General features: G+C 44.5%; 1 protein-coding gene across 11 annotated transcripts in view; it reads right to left on the bottom strand.

The window, feature by feature from the left end:
• The window catches only part of LOC127007621 (endonuclease III-like protein 1), a 61,859-nt gene that overhangs the window by 27,114 nt on the left and 17,283 nt on the right, over positions 1-17,462 (bottom strand). For all 11 annotated transcript variants that reach the window (XR_007760307.1, XM_050878769.1, XM_050878766.1 and 8 more), the window contains one exon: positions 13,863-13,985. Coding sequence is in view for 10 of the 11 variants with exons in the window: in XM_050878766.1 (XP_050734723.1) it covers positions 13,863-13,985 (123 nt within the window). In the remaining variant the exon portion in view is untranslated. The remainder of the gene's footprint in view (positions 1-13,862; positions 13,986-17,462) is intronic.

Genomic DNA, 17,462 nt, shown 5'->3' with positions numbered 1-17,462 from the left:
GTGGAGAGAGAGAGAGAGAGAGAGAGAGAGAGAGAGAGAGAGAGAGAGAGAGAGAGAGAGAGAGATATCCAATCAGGCACTCAGTCTCAGCCTCACTCGTCTGAGAAAGAAATGAGGGACAGCATGAGCGCCTGGCTAGTATTGGTACCGGTACCGAGCAGTCTTGTACCAGTATTGTACCGTATAGCTGGTACTGTTAGTACCGGTACTGGTACCATTACCTGCCCACCCCTATCGATAAGTAGCATGGCAGCGTGGGTACTGTATTGTTGTTTAAGTGGCGCACGGGAAAAACTGAGCTCAGCTGTGTGGCCGCGGCGCCGTGTGAGTCCAGTTGCATGAGACATATGGTGGCCACTCCATAAAATATCGCTTATAAGTGGAAAAAACGTGTAAATTAAACATTTATTTGGATTTCGGACCCTGCGTTATTTCAGAAACGCGTAAAACAAACTCACGTAAATCGAGAGTTACCTGTATTCCCACAGCGTGCATGCGTGGACAGCAGAATGACTAATTTCAGCGGGAAGATATTTCTCGCAACACCAGCCAGTGTATAGTGAACCTTCTTCTTCTTCTTTTGACCTGCAATGCTTTGTATCGCTTCTTAGTTCCTCCTTCTCCACAAATTTATACTTCACAACATGCACTTAGGGCCGCTTTCACAGTCATTTTGTTTGTATTGATTGTTACTAATGGCGGTGATTGCCGCTCTAGTATTTCCACGTAAAACTGACCAATGGGTAGTGATGTGATGTGATGGTGTTGGAGGTATTGCCTTTACAACGGCACCTCGTGGCAGCTGCGGGGATAGCCTCGCCCCGCACCTTACCACACACTCTCAACACCTGTCGCTTTCTCTGCAGCCACCACTACCCCATAGGCCAATTTCACGTGGAAAACTATAGCGTCGATCGCCGCCATTGATAACGATCAAAACAAACAGTGACTGTGAAAGCGCCCCTTATTTACTTAACAGTGCGCACTTATACACTTCACCCTGAACTTAGGTGTTTTCCTGTTCTTTTCTTTCCCTGATTTTGGTTTTCTATGCCCTTTTGCTATTTTCCACTGTTACTTTTCACCGTTGCTGCCATGCATTATAGGTCAAAAGAAGAAGAAGAAGAGGAAAACATCACTGGGAGATCTACAATTTTCATAGACTCGAGAACAGTTGTTTTGTACTGTGGTTCCCCAGCACGGGGTGTTCTCTTATCTTGTTAATCAAGTAGTAAGCAAAGCAGCTCTGCCGGTCCATTTTATGAATCTCTTGGTGGGCCATCTTCCACTGCTCCTCACTCCTCAGCCACTGCCGTCGTCTGTTTGTTTACATACAGCTGTGAGGTACCCACGTACCCACGCTCGTACTCACAACCGCTTTCCATTCATACGGACAACCAACAACTCGCTCCCGGTTGGGCATATGGGCAACCGCGGTTGCCCATAGCCCCAATGGTTGGACACCGCCTTTTAAGGCAGCACGCATGACGCCGACGGTAGGTAGACGCGACCCATGCATGTTAAAGGAGCGCGAAACTCGTGGCGGTAATGCATGAAAGTCATGATGGTACGAATTTAGGACTAAGCGTTAAACTCGAGGATCACGAAACTCGAGAGGGTACTGTATACAGTACCTTCTCGAGTTTTGCGCTATCCGACTTTCGTGATCCACGAGTTTTGTGGTTAGTACCAAATTTTTACCATTCCGACTGTCGCGCATTATCACCCTGAGTTTCACGCTGCTTTGACATGTACTGGTCACGCCTACTTACCATTGGCGTCACGCATGCTACCTTAAAAGGTAGTATCACACTTGACGTTTTCCTCCAAACATTGTGGCTATGGCAAGAGAGAGAGAGAGAGAGAGAGAGAGAGAGAGAGAGAGAGAGAGAGAGAGACTTATTAACACGTTAACCGCGTTTGAACTTCCCACCGCCTCCTCCCTGTCGCGTTTGGTTCAACTCAGTGCAGCCTCAATACCACGCAAGCCCCCAACTTGAGAGGAGGTGTGTAGCTTCACTCTGGTTATGAGCCCCTCTCGTGAAAGGTGAGATAGAGAGGATGAAAACAAGGAGAAAGGAAAAGGGTGTGGGGAGGGAGGGTCAGAAAGGAGAGTTAGGTCAAGGCTTTGGTCAGGACATGACCTGACTCAGGTCAGGTCATGTCCATACCTGTCACACACACACACACAAGGTGAAATGAGAAGGATGTTGGGAGGATGGGGCAGAAAGGAAAGTCAGATCAGGGCCTTGGTCAAAACATGACCTGACTCAGGTCAGGTCGTGTCCTGACTTGGCACGCACACACACACACACACACACACACACAGAAGGGAATGAGAATGGTGTGGGGAGGGAGGGGCAGAAAAGAGAGTAAGATCAGGGCTTTGGTCAGGATATGACCTGACGCAGGTCAAGACATGACCTGACTCCCTTCTGGCCCTCCCTCCACCCATCTTTCTCATTTCCCTTTATAATAATAATAATAATAATAATAATAATAATAATAATAATAATAATAATAATAATAGTAATAATAATAGTAATAATAATAATAATATACGGTTTATTCGAGTACGGCAGCCGTCAGGCTGAAAATTTACAGTTTAGAAATACATTTAAGTAAATTTCGCTAATGAGAACAAGTACGAAAAGAGAAGGGGGATGGAAAACGGGGAAAGGTAGGGGTGATGGGAGAGGTTGCCTGGAATGGAGTGCAGTGTGGTGGTGCCGGGGGAAGAAAAGGGGCGGATTCTTCCAGATGGCGGTGAGGTCAAGTGCGAAGTTAATCCTCAGGTAGGATGCTAGGTTCAGGTGACAGGTCCCAGAGAGATGCAGGTGGACAGTATCTGGGAGGTCACTCATGGATACCCAGGCTAAGTAAGGAGGTGCTACGCCTGAGGCGGCGAGACACAGGTTGTTGTTGCTGGCCAGTTGGTTGTCATATCTGTTTCTCGGAACAAGTGCACAGCGTTAAATGAAGGTGCCGTACATCTTGCCCCAAACCTGAGTGACGAGGCTGCCTCACTGCCTGCCACCTGAACTGACCTTCCTCTGCTGCTGGGTGATTTCATCCTCCGGAGCTTGAGCGTGTCCTAGGTGTTATGTTGGCGACATAGCTCTCACTACCCTTCCAGCACCACTAACACACTGCACTCACTGTATGTCTGTATAATGTCACAACATTTCACGAGTGTTCTTTGTAATAATGAGTACCTTGAAAACAATGGGAGGGGACGGGGGGAATGGGGCGCGAAGGAGAAGAAAAAGAAAAAGGGTCAACAAACTGACCCTGTGGCTGCTATGGGGAGTGCCATGTGACACGTCTTGACCCCGTGAGGTTCAAGAGAGGTGTGTGTGTGTGTGTGTGTGTGTGTGTGTGTGTGTGTATTTACCTAGTTCTGACATACGGGAAAAGAGCTACGCTCGTGCTGTCCCATCTCCATATCCTCTCTTATCCAACTTTTCCTTAAAATCATGAATATTTCTTGCACAAACCACCTCCTCCTCCAGTCCATTCCACAGCTCAGTGCTTCTGTTTGGGAAGCTAAACTTTTTCACATCTCGCCTACACGTGGTCGCCCTCAACTTCTTTCCATGTCCTCTTGTTTCTCTCTCGCTCCACACACACAGGTCCTCTCTGTCCAGATTCTCCACCCCGCTCGCCACCCTGTACACCACTATCAGGTCTCCTCTTTCTCTTCTTCTCTCCAGGGTTGTGAGCCCCATGCTATTGAGTCTCTCCTCATAAGTCCGATCCCTAAGTTCCGGTACCATCTTAGTTGCCATTCTCTGTACTCTTTCCAGCTTTCTTATGTTCTTCTTTTCGTGAGGAGACCAGACCACTGCTGCATACTCCAACCTTGGCCTTATCATTGTAACTATTATTTTCTTCATCATCTCTTCGTCCAAATACACAAATGCCGTCCTTATGTTCCTCAGCAAATTCAAAGTTTGTCCCTTTATCCTGTTGATGTGTTTGTCCAGTGACATGTTCTCTGAGATAGTCACTCCCAAATCTTTTTCTTCCACTCCTCTGCATATTATCTCACTTCCCATCTTATAATCCTATTCACATCTTCTACCACTCCTACCAAACTCTATTTTTTTACATTTCCCAAGGTTGAATTCCATCTGCCATGTACCACTCCACTCCCATATTTTGTCCAGGTCCCTCTGCAATGCCTCACAGTCTTTCACATCATTGACTCGTCTCAATAGCTTTGCATCATCTGCAAACAAACTCACATAGCTGGCCACTCCGTCCACCACATCATTTATATAAACAGCAAACATTATTGGCGCCAGCACTGAACCTTGTGGGACCCCACTCCTCACTGGGCACCAGTTGGAAACCTTGTCCTTGATTATTGTCCTCATTTCCCTGTTAGTTAGGAAGTCCTCCAGCCACTTAGTCAGTCCATCACCCACTCCACCCCTATTTTTAATTTTTCAAATTAGTCTTCTGTGCGGTACTTTGTCGAATGCCTTTTTCAAATCCAGGTACACTCCATCCCCCCAGCCTTCTCTCTCTTATATTAAATCTGTCACCCTTGAGTAATAACATAACAAGTTGGTGACACACGATCTCCCTCTCCTGAATCCAAACTGGCAATCCGAGATAATTCTCTCTCTTTCTGTGTGTGTGTGTGTCTGTGTGTGTTTGTGTGTGTGTCATGACATGACCTGACTCTCCCTTCTGCCCCTCCCCCCCCACACCTTTCTAATTCCCCTTTATGTGTGTGACACACACCCGGAAAAGTTGCCGGTTGCCCAAGCTGCCACCAACGTGGTGGGAAGAAAAAGGCCCAGTGTGACACCAGCTTACGGACAACCACCAACTCGCTCCCGGATGGGCGTGCGGGCATTGCCAGTAGCCACAACAGTTAGAGGAAAACAGCCAGTGTGACACCGCCTTAACCTCTGTGCGTCAGGTGACGGGAATTCCCGCTCGGGCGGAGAGCGTCGGGTACCGGGAGTTCCCGCCCTCTGCTGTCCCGCCAAGATTTGTACTCCCGTGACGTAATTATTGTGTGGTTGATGGCAATCCCTATCCTACGTTTCACACCACCTCCCAGAGCTTACAGACCACTATGATGGAGAGACATGCTGAGAATGATTTCCCTGTGTCCGGATGCATGGAGGATGGGAGCGCGCCAGCGGGCCCCTGTTCCTCTACCCCTAATCTTATGGAGCACGCTATGCCACCGTATAAGGGAATTTTGAATAACAGCGGTATTATAAGAGCCCTGTTCAATGAGACGCTTTCTCCTTTGAAAAGTGGTGATTCAGGGTCTGAGGAGTTAGAAGATGAATTAGAACAGATTGTGCAGAGTCTGATTATGTGGCGTGTTCACAACACGCTGCCTCGCACCACCACAACACAGTCTTTTCCTTCCTTTCCAATCACATCTACTGTCAATGAAAGTGACGAAGGGCATGTTGATGATCTTGGGAAGGTAAATGACTCAAGAAGTGAGACAGAGGTTGAGAGAAGTGTGGCTCCAAAACGTCATTGCCGCTGGACCTGCCGCCATCAAACACCCTCCCCCACACCTTCATCTTCCACACCCTCATCACCCACACCTTCATCCTCCACACCCTCATCACCCACACCTTCATCACCCACACCATCATCTGCGTTCACTGCATCACACCCTTCACCACCTCGACGTAGGACGGCACGAGGACGTGTCCTTGGGGCTCAGCGCTGGGGTGGCCGACGTGGCGTTGGTGCCCATTGTGGCGTTCATGACACTCGTGGTATGCAACCACGGCAGGCCCATCATGATAAGGAGTTACTTTTATGTAAGCTACAAACATGTGTAATATGTAGCCTAGTCAGTGTATATATTCCATAATTATATCGTGTTTATGAAAGCTTTTTTTGTGTCCATATAATGGCAAAAAACACATTCAGTTTCGTAAGGAGTTATTTTTATGAGCATCAAACATGCGTAATATGTAGCCTAATATGAATAATCGCGTTGGTAGATGATGCATGCTGTGTGGCGGCGCGGGGTGAGGTAGGAGACCCAGGTCCAGGTCAACAGCACCAGTACGAATAAGTGCACTCGGCTTGGCCAAAAATAGCACCTCTTCCCAACATCATATCTTTGCTGTGCTGCAACCTATACACTTCCAATTTATTTCATCGTGGAGAGGAAGGATTGGCGGTGAGAAAACAGTATAAATTATTATGTTTTCGTTTGAAATTGTCACACAGGGCATTGATGAAAAACACCTATTTTTCCAAAATTTATCAACACCTCCCGCGCACTGCGAGGACAACAATAGTCCTCTAGCCCGACGTCTATGGGTTAAGGCAGTGAGGCCGCTGATTGGTTGAGCGCCAGTGATGACATCATCAGACAAGCATGTTTTTAGAGCTCAGCCAATCGTAAGGCTTCATCTGTGGCTTTAAAATGACCCGTTCTCTCTTCCTGTTTTCTTCCTTTTTCCAAGGTATGTATTTTGAGATAACAAGGGAGTAAAGGAGGAAAAAAAGTGAGCCCCGGGGGGCAGCATGAGCCAATTATAATGGCGCCACTATAAACAGTTGCCTACGCCATGACGAGCTCGGGGCCGACCATCAGGCCCAGATGGATAGTCTACCGGCGCCCATAGGCCACATTCAATACCTCGAGTTTCGCGATCCTTGAGTTTAGCGCTATACCTTTGGAACGAAGCGAGCGCGAAACTCGAGAGGGTACTGTATATTTTTTTTCTATTCATCAAAATCTGGCATAGATCTTTAGCAGCTGTTTCAGATATGCAAGACCTTTGGCTTCCTGTGTCTGTTAAGCATCTTACTTTCCTACATTTCTTTCCATTCTTTGAATTCAATGTCATAGTAGGCAGCAATTTAGATGAATCAAGGTTTCTCTGAGCCAGACACAAACTAACACTTATCTTTGGTTTGAGGTCTGAATTATTCTGCAAAGGACAAAAAGGAGTTGTGTGTTCTCTCCTTTTACACAGCTGACATGCAAACTTTAACTTATTTTGCTTGCCATAACAAGCAGATTCAACATGTCCTGAACCGGCACACCTTGTACACGAGCACAAATCTCGGATCTTTCCACTCTTATCTTCATATTTGGGCAACTTAGAGCATTTACCCAGAGAATGCCCTTTTGTTTCACACAACTTATAAGTTTATATTTGAGCCTAATTGCATGATTTAAAATTTTGCATTGTGCTCTTACCTTATTTATCATCTTTATTTTTACTAGGACTTACTGATTTTGTATATTTACTTGAAGGCTTATTATTGGGTTTGTCAAAGGTCTTTTTCTTAACCGGTGCAGTATTAATTAAGGTTTTTATTGCCTTGTTACTGTTTGCAAAAATGTCAGTTAAGGTTGGGTAATTACTAGACAACCTATGTACCAACTCTCTTTCGAGTCACTGGTAGCTTGTTAAAAGCAATGTGACTGATTAAGGAGTGTCCAGCAGTTTCTCCTGCTAGTAGGTCAACATCATGAGCCTTTAACTCATGTAGATAAGACCTCATTTCATTCAGATAAACTTTAACTGAAGCATAATCAGAGTCAAATTCCCCAGTAGGTGCTGCTTTTAAAATGTTCTTGTAAGTTTCATCTATGATGTATTTCACATCCAGAAACTCTTGCTTAAGCATCTGAATGGCCAGGTGGTAGTTGAGTTGGCATCAGAGATGGTTAAGTATTTGACTACTGAAAGACAATAATCCCTTAACCCCTTCAACACGAGGACGCGTATACTGCGTCCTTGCGTGTCCTGTACCATATCCGAGGACGCGCATACTGCGTCCTGGCTCGCTTTAGCCAATATGCAAGTTATTTTATCTCTATATATACTTACATCTCAAAATTATCAATTAATTTATATTTCTTTATGTGCACCTTTTAATTCTGCATGTTTTCATATATAATTGTTGAGTTTATGGCTGAAAATTATTATATTCAATAGCGACATTTAAAATTTGGCACGCGCGGTGCTCCTGGATATGGTGCAGGGAGCTGTTTTGGCCCTGCCGTAGTGAGTTTCTATGTGCACCACTTAAATCTGCATATTTTCATATATAATACATGATGATTATGTTGAGTTTATGGCTGAAAACTTGTCATATTCAATAGCGACATTTGAAATTTGGCGTGCGTGGCGATCCTGGATACGGCGTGAGGCACTGTTTTGGCCCGGCCGTAGTGAGTTTCTTTATGTGCACCATTTAATTCTGCATGTTTTCATATATAATACATGATGATTATATTGAGTTTATGGCTGAAAACTTGTTATATTCAATAGCGACATTTGAAATTTGGCGTGCGCGGCGATCTCGGATACAGCGCAGGGTGCTGTTTTGGCCCAGCCGTAGTGAAGGGGTTAAATACCCATAGATAGGATTGTTTACCAGAGTCCGTTAAGTTTTTTTCTGGAACAAATAACATTATTAAACTGTGTTAGAAAGGTATTGACGGCAAATTTATCCTTCTCCTTTCCTGTAAAGTTTCCACACTGAAGAGGGGGAGGTTTACTTTCACCTACGTTTAAGTTCGTCATTACATCCAGGAATCTATCAGCTGAACTATTACTAGCAAGTTCTTTTTGAGCATTTACGTAATGCTGATCCAAGTCAGTGCTGGTTTGCACTGAATATTCCACTTGGGAATCAAGTTCATTATAAAAGTACTCCTCATCATGAATACTCAAATCATGCTGTTCCATAAGGTCACTAATTTCTTTATCATAATCCTTTAATGTTTTTTTTACAGAAAGAGGGTGTCAACTGGATAGCTTCGTTCAATTCATTTAACTTGCTGATGTTAATGGTGACCTTGCGTTTGTGAACACTCCTTTTTCTGCATAATGAACTAATTAATGCCTTAGGGTTAACCTCCTCATTCAGTTTTTCCTTACTAGTTCCAGACATGATTAAAAATATATAAAAGGTTGTTTACCAATAAAATTTTACTTAAAAATTACCTACTAAAATACCTCAAATCATTCACTGCAGGAGTATATAACCAAGCACGCCCTCAGCCAAAGCAGTCTTCAGGACTTGAATACAATGACCCCGGCACTTTCAATTGAATGAGGCCAAACCCGTCGCACCAAATTCGAAGCACTAGTGATGGCCAAGAGTGTACTACTTCACTCCTCCCGGAATGTTAACTACCACTCCGGGATTGAGGTGGCTTGTTGCTTCAATTCCCGCGGATTGTTCAGGAAGCATTCGTAATCCCCATCGTCCAAAGTCACAGAGTCTCGCTTTAATAATGAGATTTTCTATTCTCTTTTTTCTATTACTCTCTTGGTCCCACACGTCCTCTGCGTGTATCGAAACACACTAGAAATTAATCACAACAAGGAGAGGGTATTCCCCGGCTGCCTGGGATTGAACCCGCGACCAGCATGACGGGAGAGCCACTCCTTACCGAGTCGGCCAAAGAGGTACCCCACTGGCTAAGTGGGTTATGGGAGGCTCGTTCATCAAGCCGTTGCAGCACTACACGGCTTTCCCCCCTATGTAGATTAATTTCTGTGTTGAGACCTTTAGACAGTGACCCATTTTGGTGCACAATTTCACAATGTCCCCGTAGAGACATACCTCCAACTCTCCCATTTTCTATTATCATTGGAGAGCATGGGCCATCCTACCTGTTACCCCTTCGGGGAAACTCAACAGAACCGCAGGATAGGATGCCCACCGCTATGCCACCAGTTTAATGACGAGATTTTCTATTCTCTTTTTTCTATTACTCTCTCGGTCCCACACATTCTCTGCGTGTATCGAAACACACTAGAAATTAATCACAACAAGGAGAGGGTATTCCCCGGCTGCCTGGGACTGAACCCGCGACCAGCGTGACGGGAGAGCCACTCCTTACCGAGTTGGCCAAAGAGGTACCCCACTGGCTAAGTGGGTTATGGGAGGCTCGTTCATCAGGCCGTCGCCGCATTACATCGCCACCCAGGCAGCCGCTTCAGAAATTTCTCGAACGAGTGGCTGAACCACTTGAGTATCTAGTTTGTGCAGCTGACCTCTAGTATTGCTTTAAAACATTAAAACAAGGCGGCAGTGATTTAAATGAATACGAATGGAGGTAGCCTATAAGAAGAGGAGTCAGCTGGCCGTTAGTGTCTGTGTTACGGGGCAGCACGGCCAATCGCCAGGCAGGCAACCTCTTTCTTCTCAATTTCTGCAACATACGCGGTCTTCGCTCTTTTGTTTCTTTTTTAGGAGCAGCGAGTAGCGGGCTTTTTTTTTATTATTGTTTTCTTTTTTTGTGTGCCCTTGAGCTGCCTCCTTTGTTGTAAAAAAAAAAAAAAAAAAAAAAAAAAATATTTCAATGCTTCTGAAATTATATTGCTATTTTAATGCAACACACTTATGCCAAAATCACACTCACCGACTCACCTTTTAGTGCTGGGCTGGTCACCCTGCCAAGCGCCCAATGATCTATCCCCTACCCTAGGGCCCCGAGATAAGAGGATATAACCAGCGGGTCACTTAACTTGTTGTTGTAGAGGTTTTCAAAAGCAGTTCTCTGAATAAGTCGGCGGAGTGAAGCAAGCCTTTGTTGTAGAATTAGGAGTATAATGTAGTTGCCCGCTGCCGTGGTAACTTGCAGTAGACTGGTGTCGAAGGCTAACTGCTGACTGCGTGTTTACACTGCGACTGCTGAACGCTGACTGCCATGAAGGGTTAACGCTGACTGTCTGCCGTGAGGGTTCAACGCTGACAGATGTGTTAACACCACGAAGGTTTACAGCTGACTGACTCCCGGGGTGGCTGGACATTAACTCGTCACTTTCAGATTATTCTAGAACCATCGGTTCAGGAGCATTCGACCAGCAACTGTTAATTCGACGCTCTGTTTCACTAATAGATTACCAATACTTCCCAAACAACCCTTAATTTCTAACAATGCAGCTCCGCCACATTTTCTGTACCATGTCTCTGTGCGGCAAAGATGCTGTCTTGGTTATGGGGAAGGTGAGAAGGGTAACACTTATCTCCCTTTCTTTTCCTATCTTTACCTTCATTTGCTTTTATCTATCTTTCTCCTCCCATTCCTCTTCTTGTTTACTTTTATCTTGGTGGAACACTTTGAACACAGAGAAAGGCACAAAGCAACATACAGTATCATAGTCATAATTATAAGTAAAGTGGCCAAGTGTAATACTACATACACATTAAATTCAGGGAAAATGTGGTTTATTTTTTTCTAAATATGTCTTGCCAAGTTATAGGTGCGTCTTATATGGCGTGAAATACGGTATTTGCCTATGGCGCTGGTAGGCTTTCTTGATGGGGCCTGATGGTCGGCCCCAGCCTGTCGTGGCACAGGCAAGTGTTTATAGTGGCGCCATCTTCCATTAGGCTCATGTTGCCCCCCGGAGCTCATCTTTGATCCTAGAATCTAGAGTTCGGGTTGATAGGTGGTCTTCTGGACAGCATGTGGGTAGTCTTAGGCCACTCAACAGTGACTGAAAAATCCCAGCTTGTGGCACCAGGCGGGGTGCAAACCCACGTCATCCTGGACGTGGCGCCGTCGGGCTATCCACTCACCCACTGCCTCCTAGTTCGTAGTTTTTACCGCAGGCCATTAGCACACATCTCTGTGAATCCTACCCAAGCATGTGTGAACACGGTCAGCACAGTCACCCAACTGAGGGAGTCTAAAGCTGCTGGTGTCACACTGGGCCTTTATCCTCCAACTGTGTTGGCGGAAGGGGCAACCGACAACTCTAACTTTTCCAGGTGTGTGCCCATATTCACAACGCAAACAGCAGTCGCCCTGTATCGACATGGCGTCATCTGCTAGAGTAAGGGCTGTCGCAGCTTGTGCCACCATTCCCCAAGTTATGGACTTGTTGCTGTAGTTAAATAGAAAGGAAGAAGCTGTTGTGGGCATGATTATGGCTTCAAAGACGGAAGGACAGGAGTGTTTACCCAAACCTTGTCAGAGAACTGTGCTATGAAGACCAGTGTTATGTTCCTGAGCCATTAAATAGCCTTCATGCAGTGATTCATTGGTAAATTTACAGGAAATAGCATCTTACTATTTTCAAAAAACAAAACTGTCTTGATATTCATATACACACCGTTGATTTGGGCATATTTTTTTGGGGGGGGGCTAGAGGGCATCATAAGCTCATGAGGTGGGGGGGAGGTGACAAGCGAAGTGAGCATAGCCATGATGTCGGGGGATGCATGAGAACAGCTGTTTATCAACGTCTTTGTTTGTTTACATTCACTTCTGAGCATGCATAGTTCGCAGGAGGACAGCCAGGTACACAACACTAGAAGTCCTTTACAAGTGAACTGTGGTTCCACAACACAGGGTGTTCTCTTATCTTGTCAATTAAACAGTAAACAAAGCAGCTCTGCCAGTCCACTTTATAGTCCTTGGTGGGCCATCCTCCACTGCTCCTCACTCCTCTGCCACTGTCGTCATCTGTTTGTTTACATGCAGCCACGCGGTTGCTCGTACCCACAAACATTTTGCATCCGTATGGACAACCGACAATTCGCTCCCAGTTGGGCATATAAGCAACTGCAGTTGCCCACAGCCCTAATGGTTGGAGAAAACAGACAGTGTGATACCACCTTTTAAGGCAGTGTGCATGACACTGACAGTAGGTAGACATGGTAGACGTGAGCCGTACATGTCAAAGCAGCGCAAAACTCGGGGCAATAATGTGCGAAAGTTGGGATGGTGAGAATTTAGGACTAAATGCAAGTCTCAAGGATCACAAAACTCAGGAGGGTACTGTACAGTGAGCAAGAGAGTAAGGAAGAATAGGTTTGAAGTCCCTTCCTGTAGAGATCTTCTATGACATCACCTATGGTTTGAAGTCCCTATAGAAATCTTCTAAGACATCATCTATGGCTCTAGGTACATTCAACTGGTGCACCCTGGTAACATCACCAACAAGTAACAACAATTTGGAAACTACCACTTGCAAGAAACCTGAGGGCAATTAGTACTTGGGTAGCTAGCTACTAGCAGGGAGTGTGACCACCAGGTCCACCTTGCAATTATTGTGACTAGTTCTTGCCAAACTTCTTGGCACAGATGCACAATTTCTTCTCCTGGGAGTCTATAGTGATGTAGAAAATGCTTGTCACTGATGTACGGCATGTCCAATGGATTCCTAAACCTCTTCTCTCACCTCATAGCATGATCACATGAACACTCACCACTCCATCCGCCAAACCAACACACGCAGCCCAAGGTCGCATCTTGGCTACTCTTATTATGGATATTTCAGTAGATTTATTGGAGTTTCATATCTAAAAGCACTTACACCATCTTAAAATTTTTGAAAGGTGTTTAGCATTAGAAATAATGTTTAATACATACATCTTATATGCCCTTTCTCTAGATAAGTTTGATGCAAGTAGCTGAAAGGGAGTGACTGCAAGACCAAGACCACAGGTAGTGTTTTCTTCACTTGAGCATGAACTTGAGTTCAGACATCTAGTGGCTTCTGATATACTGGGGATTTCAGTACATCTGATGGTAAGTTTCATATCTCAAAACACTTATGACACCACCTTATAATTAGTTTGGAAGGCAGTTTACAGAGGAAATAATGCTTAATACATCATACAAGTCCTCCCTCTGGGTAAATAAGTCTAACGCTAGTAACTTAAAAGCTGATGCCGAGCACCCTCAAAGGCACAAACTTTCTGAAGCGATCAGAAGAGACCTTTCATGTTTCAGCATCACCCTTCAGCAGTCTAGGTTATTTCTGCTGGTGTAAGGGGCCTTTCAACTTTTGAGCGTTTGGCCACAAACCTTGTGTCAAGATGGCAGTGCCTGAAACAAATTTCAATCAAGAACAGAAAATCCATTAATCAGTCCTCACCTGAGTTGTAGCCTCTGAGGGAGATGTATTGGGTTCAGCCTTGGCCTCAGTTTCATACTTAATCTCAACACGTCTCCTCCTGATAAGCCTCTTAACAAGGGTGTCAGGCAGGTCTTTATCATTCTGTAATAAGATGTTAGATGATAGATAATAATAATAATAATGATAATAATAATAATAATAATAATAATAATAATAATAATAATAATAATAATAATAATAATAATAATAATAATAATAATGTTACTAGTTATATCTATGAAGCATTAATTCTTCTGAAGAATTCATAAGCATATGATAAAATATCGTCTAATTATAGGTATGTAGAGCAAAATCTCTTTAAGTCTCTACAATTCAGGCAGAGGCCTATCTAACTGAACTGAATTGTTGACTTATGAGACTTGCCTCCCTGTCACACACACACACACACACACACACAAACACACACACACACACAAAAAAAAAAAAAAAAGCTTTTGATTGAGTATTATAACTATCAAACAGGCAATGGACACAATTACAATCAGTTGGTCAGCTGGTATAGGTAAACAAAAAAATACAGTGTGGGTGGCAGAGAGAAGCACTCCCACTGAAATTTTAATTCTCTGGGCACTTAAGCATATGTATTATAAAAAAAGAAAAACTCATCTCAAAATTTATCCAAGCATCCCCTGCCAATACTGCAACTGCTCAGCTGTGTGCATGTGGCCATGAAAGCCTCTGTGCGTTACGTCCACATGTATAGTTCGTCCCCAACTCATCCTACATTAGTTTATTGGGGTATGGTAAAATATTGGGGTACATTGGGTTAACATTGGGTCCATTGGGGTATCAAGGAGGTAACAATGGGACACACTGGAATATAACATTATGAGGTACGTACACTAGGGTAAAAAAAGACATCTTTTTATCCCAATGAACATTAGGGGTAAACTTCACAATCCGGGATCATTGGATAAAAAGACGTGGAATGCTTATTGAGGTAAAAAGACATGTACCACTCAATAAGACAAAGAGACATTTTTGCATACACTGGGGTACCGATGGGGTAAAAAGACATGCCCATGCAGAAACTAGGAAATAATTAGGCTAATAGCAGATTTGAGCAGTGTATTCTAGAGAGACACTCCACATTTATTCATCATATTTATTCTTCACAGTCATTCTTTATATTTATCCTTTGAGTTTATTTTTTTATATTTATTTTTCACATTTATTCTCCACAGTTCTCCGCTCAGCTGATGCAATGTTTACATTTCCCAATGCTCTGGAATACCAACACTACTGAATCAGGCTCCTTTGTTTTGTTATGATCATCACCAGGTTTGGGGTGGCCAATACCATGAAAACATCGACTGTGAAATCAGGTTGAGGTGGTGGTAATGCCTGCTACCAGGTTGGTAAGGCTTTTGGTTAGGGAGTGTGCCCAACAACTGTGAAATCAGCCCTATAAGTGTATAGGTCAAGCAGTAGACTATTTACTAGAAAGTTAAGTGATGCATGATTGTATACATAAAAACTTTATATACACTGCCCACAGCCGACAAAGGGGAGGGAGACAGCTTCAGGTCATGGCTTGTTATTCATAGTAAGTCACACAGAAGAAGGTGTGCTCCTTATAATGCATGGCATTGTGTTGCCCATGGCAGAAGATGTAAAATCAATGCCTGTTGAGAGCAGGAACACCCTAAGCTGCCAGGATAAAGAATGGGCATCTCTCATTATAAGTAGGCTAGTCTAGCAACGCTGGACTGACAACTTGCCAGACGTTCTAGACAGCCACCGAGAGTGTGACTCGATACCATTCAAGTTTGTTGTCAGAGTAATGCACAGACACTCCCATTCCCATATATCCACATGACATCTGGATGTCACAAAACATGAGAAATTGATCCAGATCTGGAAAGGGGGAGACAAACATTTCAGAGTAGGGAATTAAACCCGTGACGAACCAGATGGAAAAACACTCTTCTACCATTCAGCTAAAGAGGTACCCCCCTAGCCAAGTGGGCTTTAGGGGCTTTTCATATCAAGCAGGCCACTACACAGCTCTCCCCTCTCATCTAGATCAATTTCTGTATGTTTGCTGAAGCGCCCCATCTTCCATTATCTATGAATTCCTCAAAGAGAATGGACCATTCAGCAATGGCTGTGGCTATTCAGAGACAGCGTCCTGAAGGGGGTAGGGCAGAGACACGCCAGTCCTCGTCGACAGACCGATTTGGTTGGCTCGGCAGATGCCATCCGAGAGTTGGTCTGTCAGTATCCTGCTCTTCATTGGCCATCACCCAACGAGGGCCCATGGTCCCTCCACGGAGGGACAAATATGCTTGACACTGACGAGCTCTATAAAGCCCACGTCCCCACTCTTGAGGTGGCGACAAGTATTAAAAAAAAAGGGGGGGGAAGGAGATCCACTTAGCAGATGGCTTCTACAAGATAATAGACGGAACTGTAGGTGGTGCCAGGATAGGAAAGATCAAGGACGTGGTAGAGGAGCACCTATAAGAAATCAAGCCAGATGGCCTAGTCGTGGTGGAAGGTGGAGGAAACGGACTGGAGGATGTAGGTGAGCGAAGGACTCTGCAGACACTGAAGGAGATAGTTCAGCGGGTGAAATTGCGGGTGACGGAAAAGATGCTCGTGATGAGTGTGCCAAGGAGGTGCAGTAAAGAGGGCACAGCGTACGACAGGAAAAGGAAGAAGTTGAACACATGGTGTATGGAAAAAAACTGAGGAGTGGAAGTGTGACAGTCTCTAGCTCAATGAACAAATGGGGTGGCAAGGAGTGTGGGCAGGGGATGGAGTGCAACTGTCCAACATTGCAAAAGTGTGGGCAGGCTGGAATATAATGAAGTGGGCACAGCAAAGGGAAGCCATGCAAAAAAGAGAATAGCATAAGGACACAAGAGGACAAATACGATTTGCCTTCCTGAACATGAGAGGATGGAATGAGGGAAGAGGAGAATATTGCTGAAGGAGGGAGAAGTAATGAAATCATAGGAGTGGGAGAAACAGGGTGGCATGACAGGGTGCAGTGGCAGGAAGGCAAGTGAGTGGCTGTGTATAGGGAGAGGAAGGAAAGTAGGAGAAAAAGAGGGGAGGAATGGTTGTGATAGTAAGGGAGAGAACAGGGAGAAATTATAGATCAGTAGCAATCATGAACACCATGGCAAAGGTTTTTGGAATAATAATAAATGAAAAGTTAAAGGCCTGGATAGAGACAAAAATGGTACAAGGATAGGAGCAGAGTGAATTATGGAAAGATAGATGAGGGCTGAAAAATACATTTACATTGAAAGAGATTATTGAAAGGAACAGGTCACAGTGGAAGGAGCTATACTTAGTATTCATATATCTTGAAAAGGCATATGATACAGTAAACAGAGAAATACTTGTAAGGCTACTAAGACATGTAGGTGTAGATGTAAAGCTGGTAAATGTAATAGAGTTGATATGAAGGAAATGAGGTACAGTTTGCATTAGGAGACATCACTACTGGGTGGTTGGAAAATAATGTAGGAGTCAGATTAGGCTGTGTGATGTCCCCAACACTTGTCAACATATACCTCAAGGAGCTAGTAGTGAGAATTAGGAAAG

Source organism: Eriocheir sinensis, chromosome 36 (genome assembly GCF_024679095.1).
Source record: "Eriocheir sinensis breed Jianghai 21 chromosome 36, ASM2467909v1, whole genome shotgun sequence".
Lineage (NCBI taxonomy): Eukaryota > Metazoa > Arthropoda > Malacostraca > Decapoda > Varunidae > Eriocheir > Eriocheir sinensis.
The sequence above is the reverse complement of the archived record's forward strand: the minus strand, read 5'-3'. Positions and strand labels throughout refer to the sequence as shown.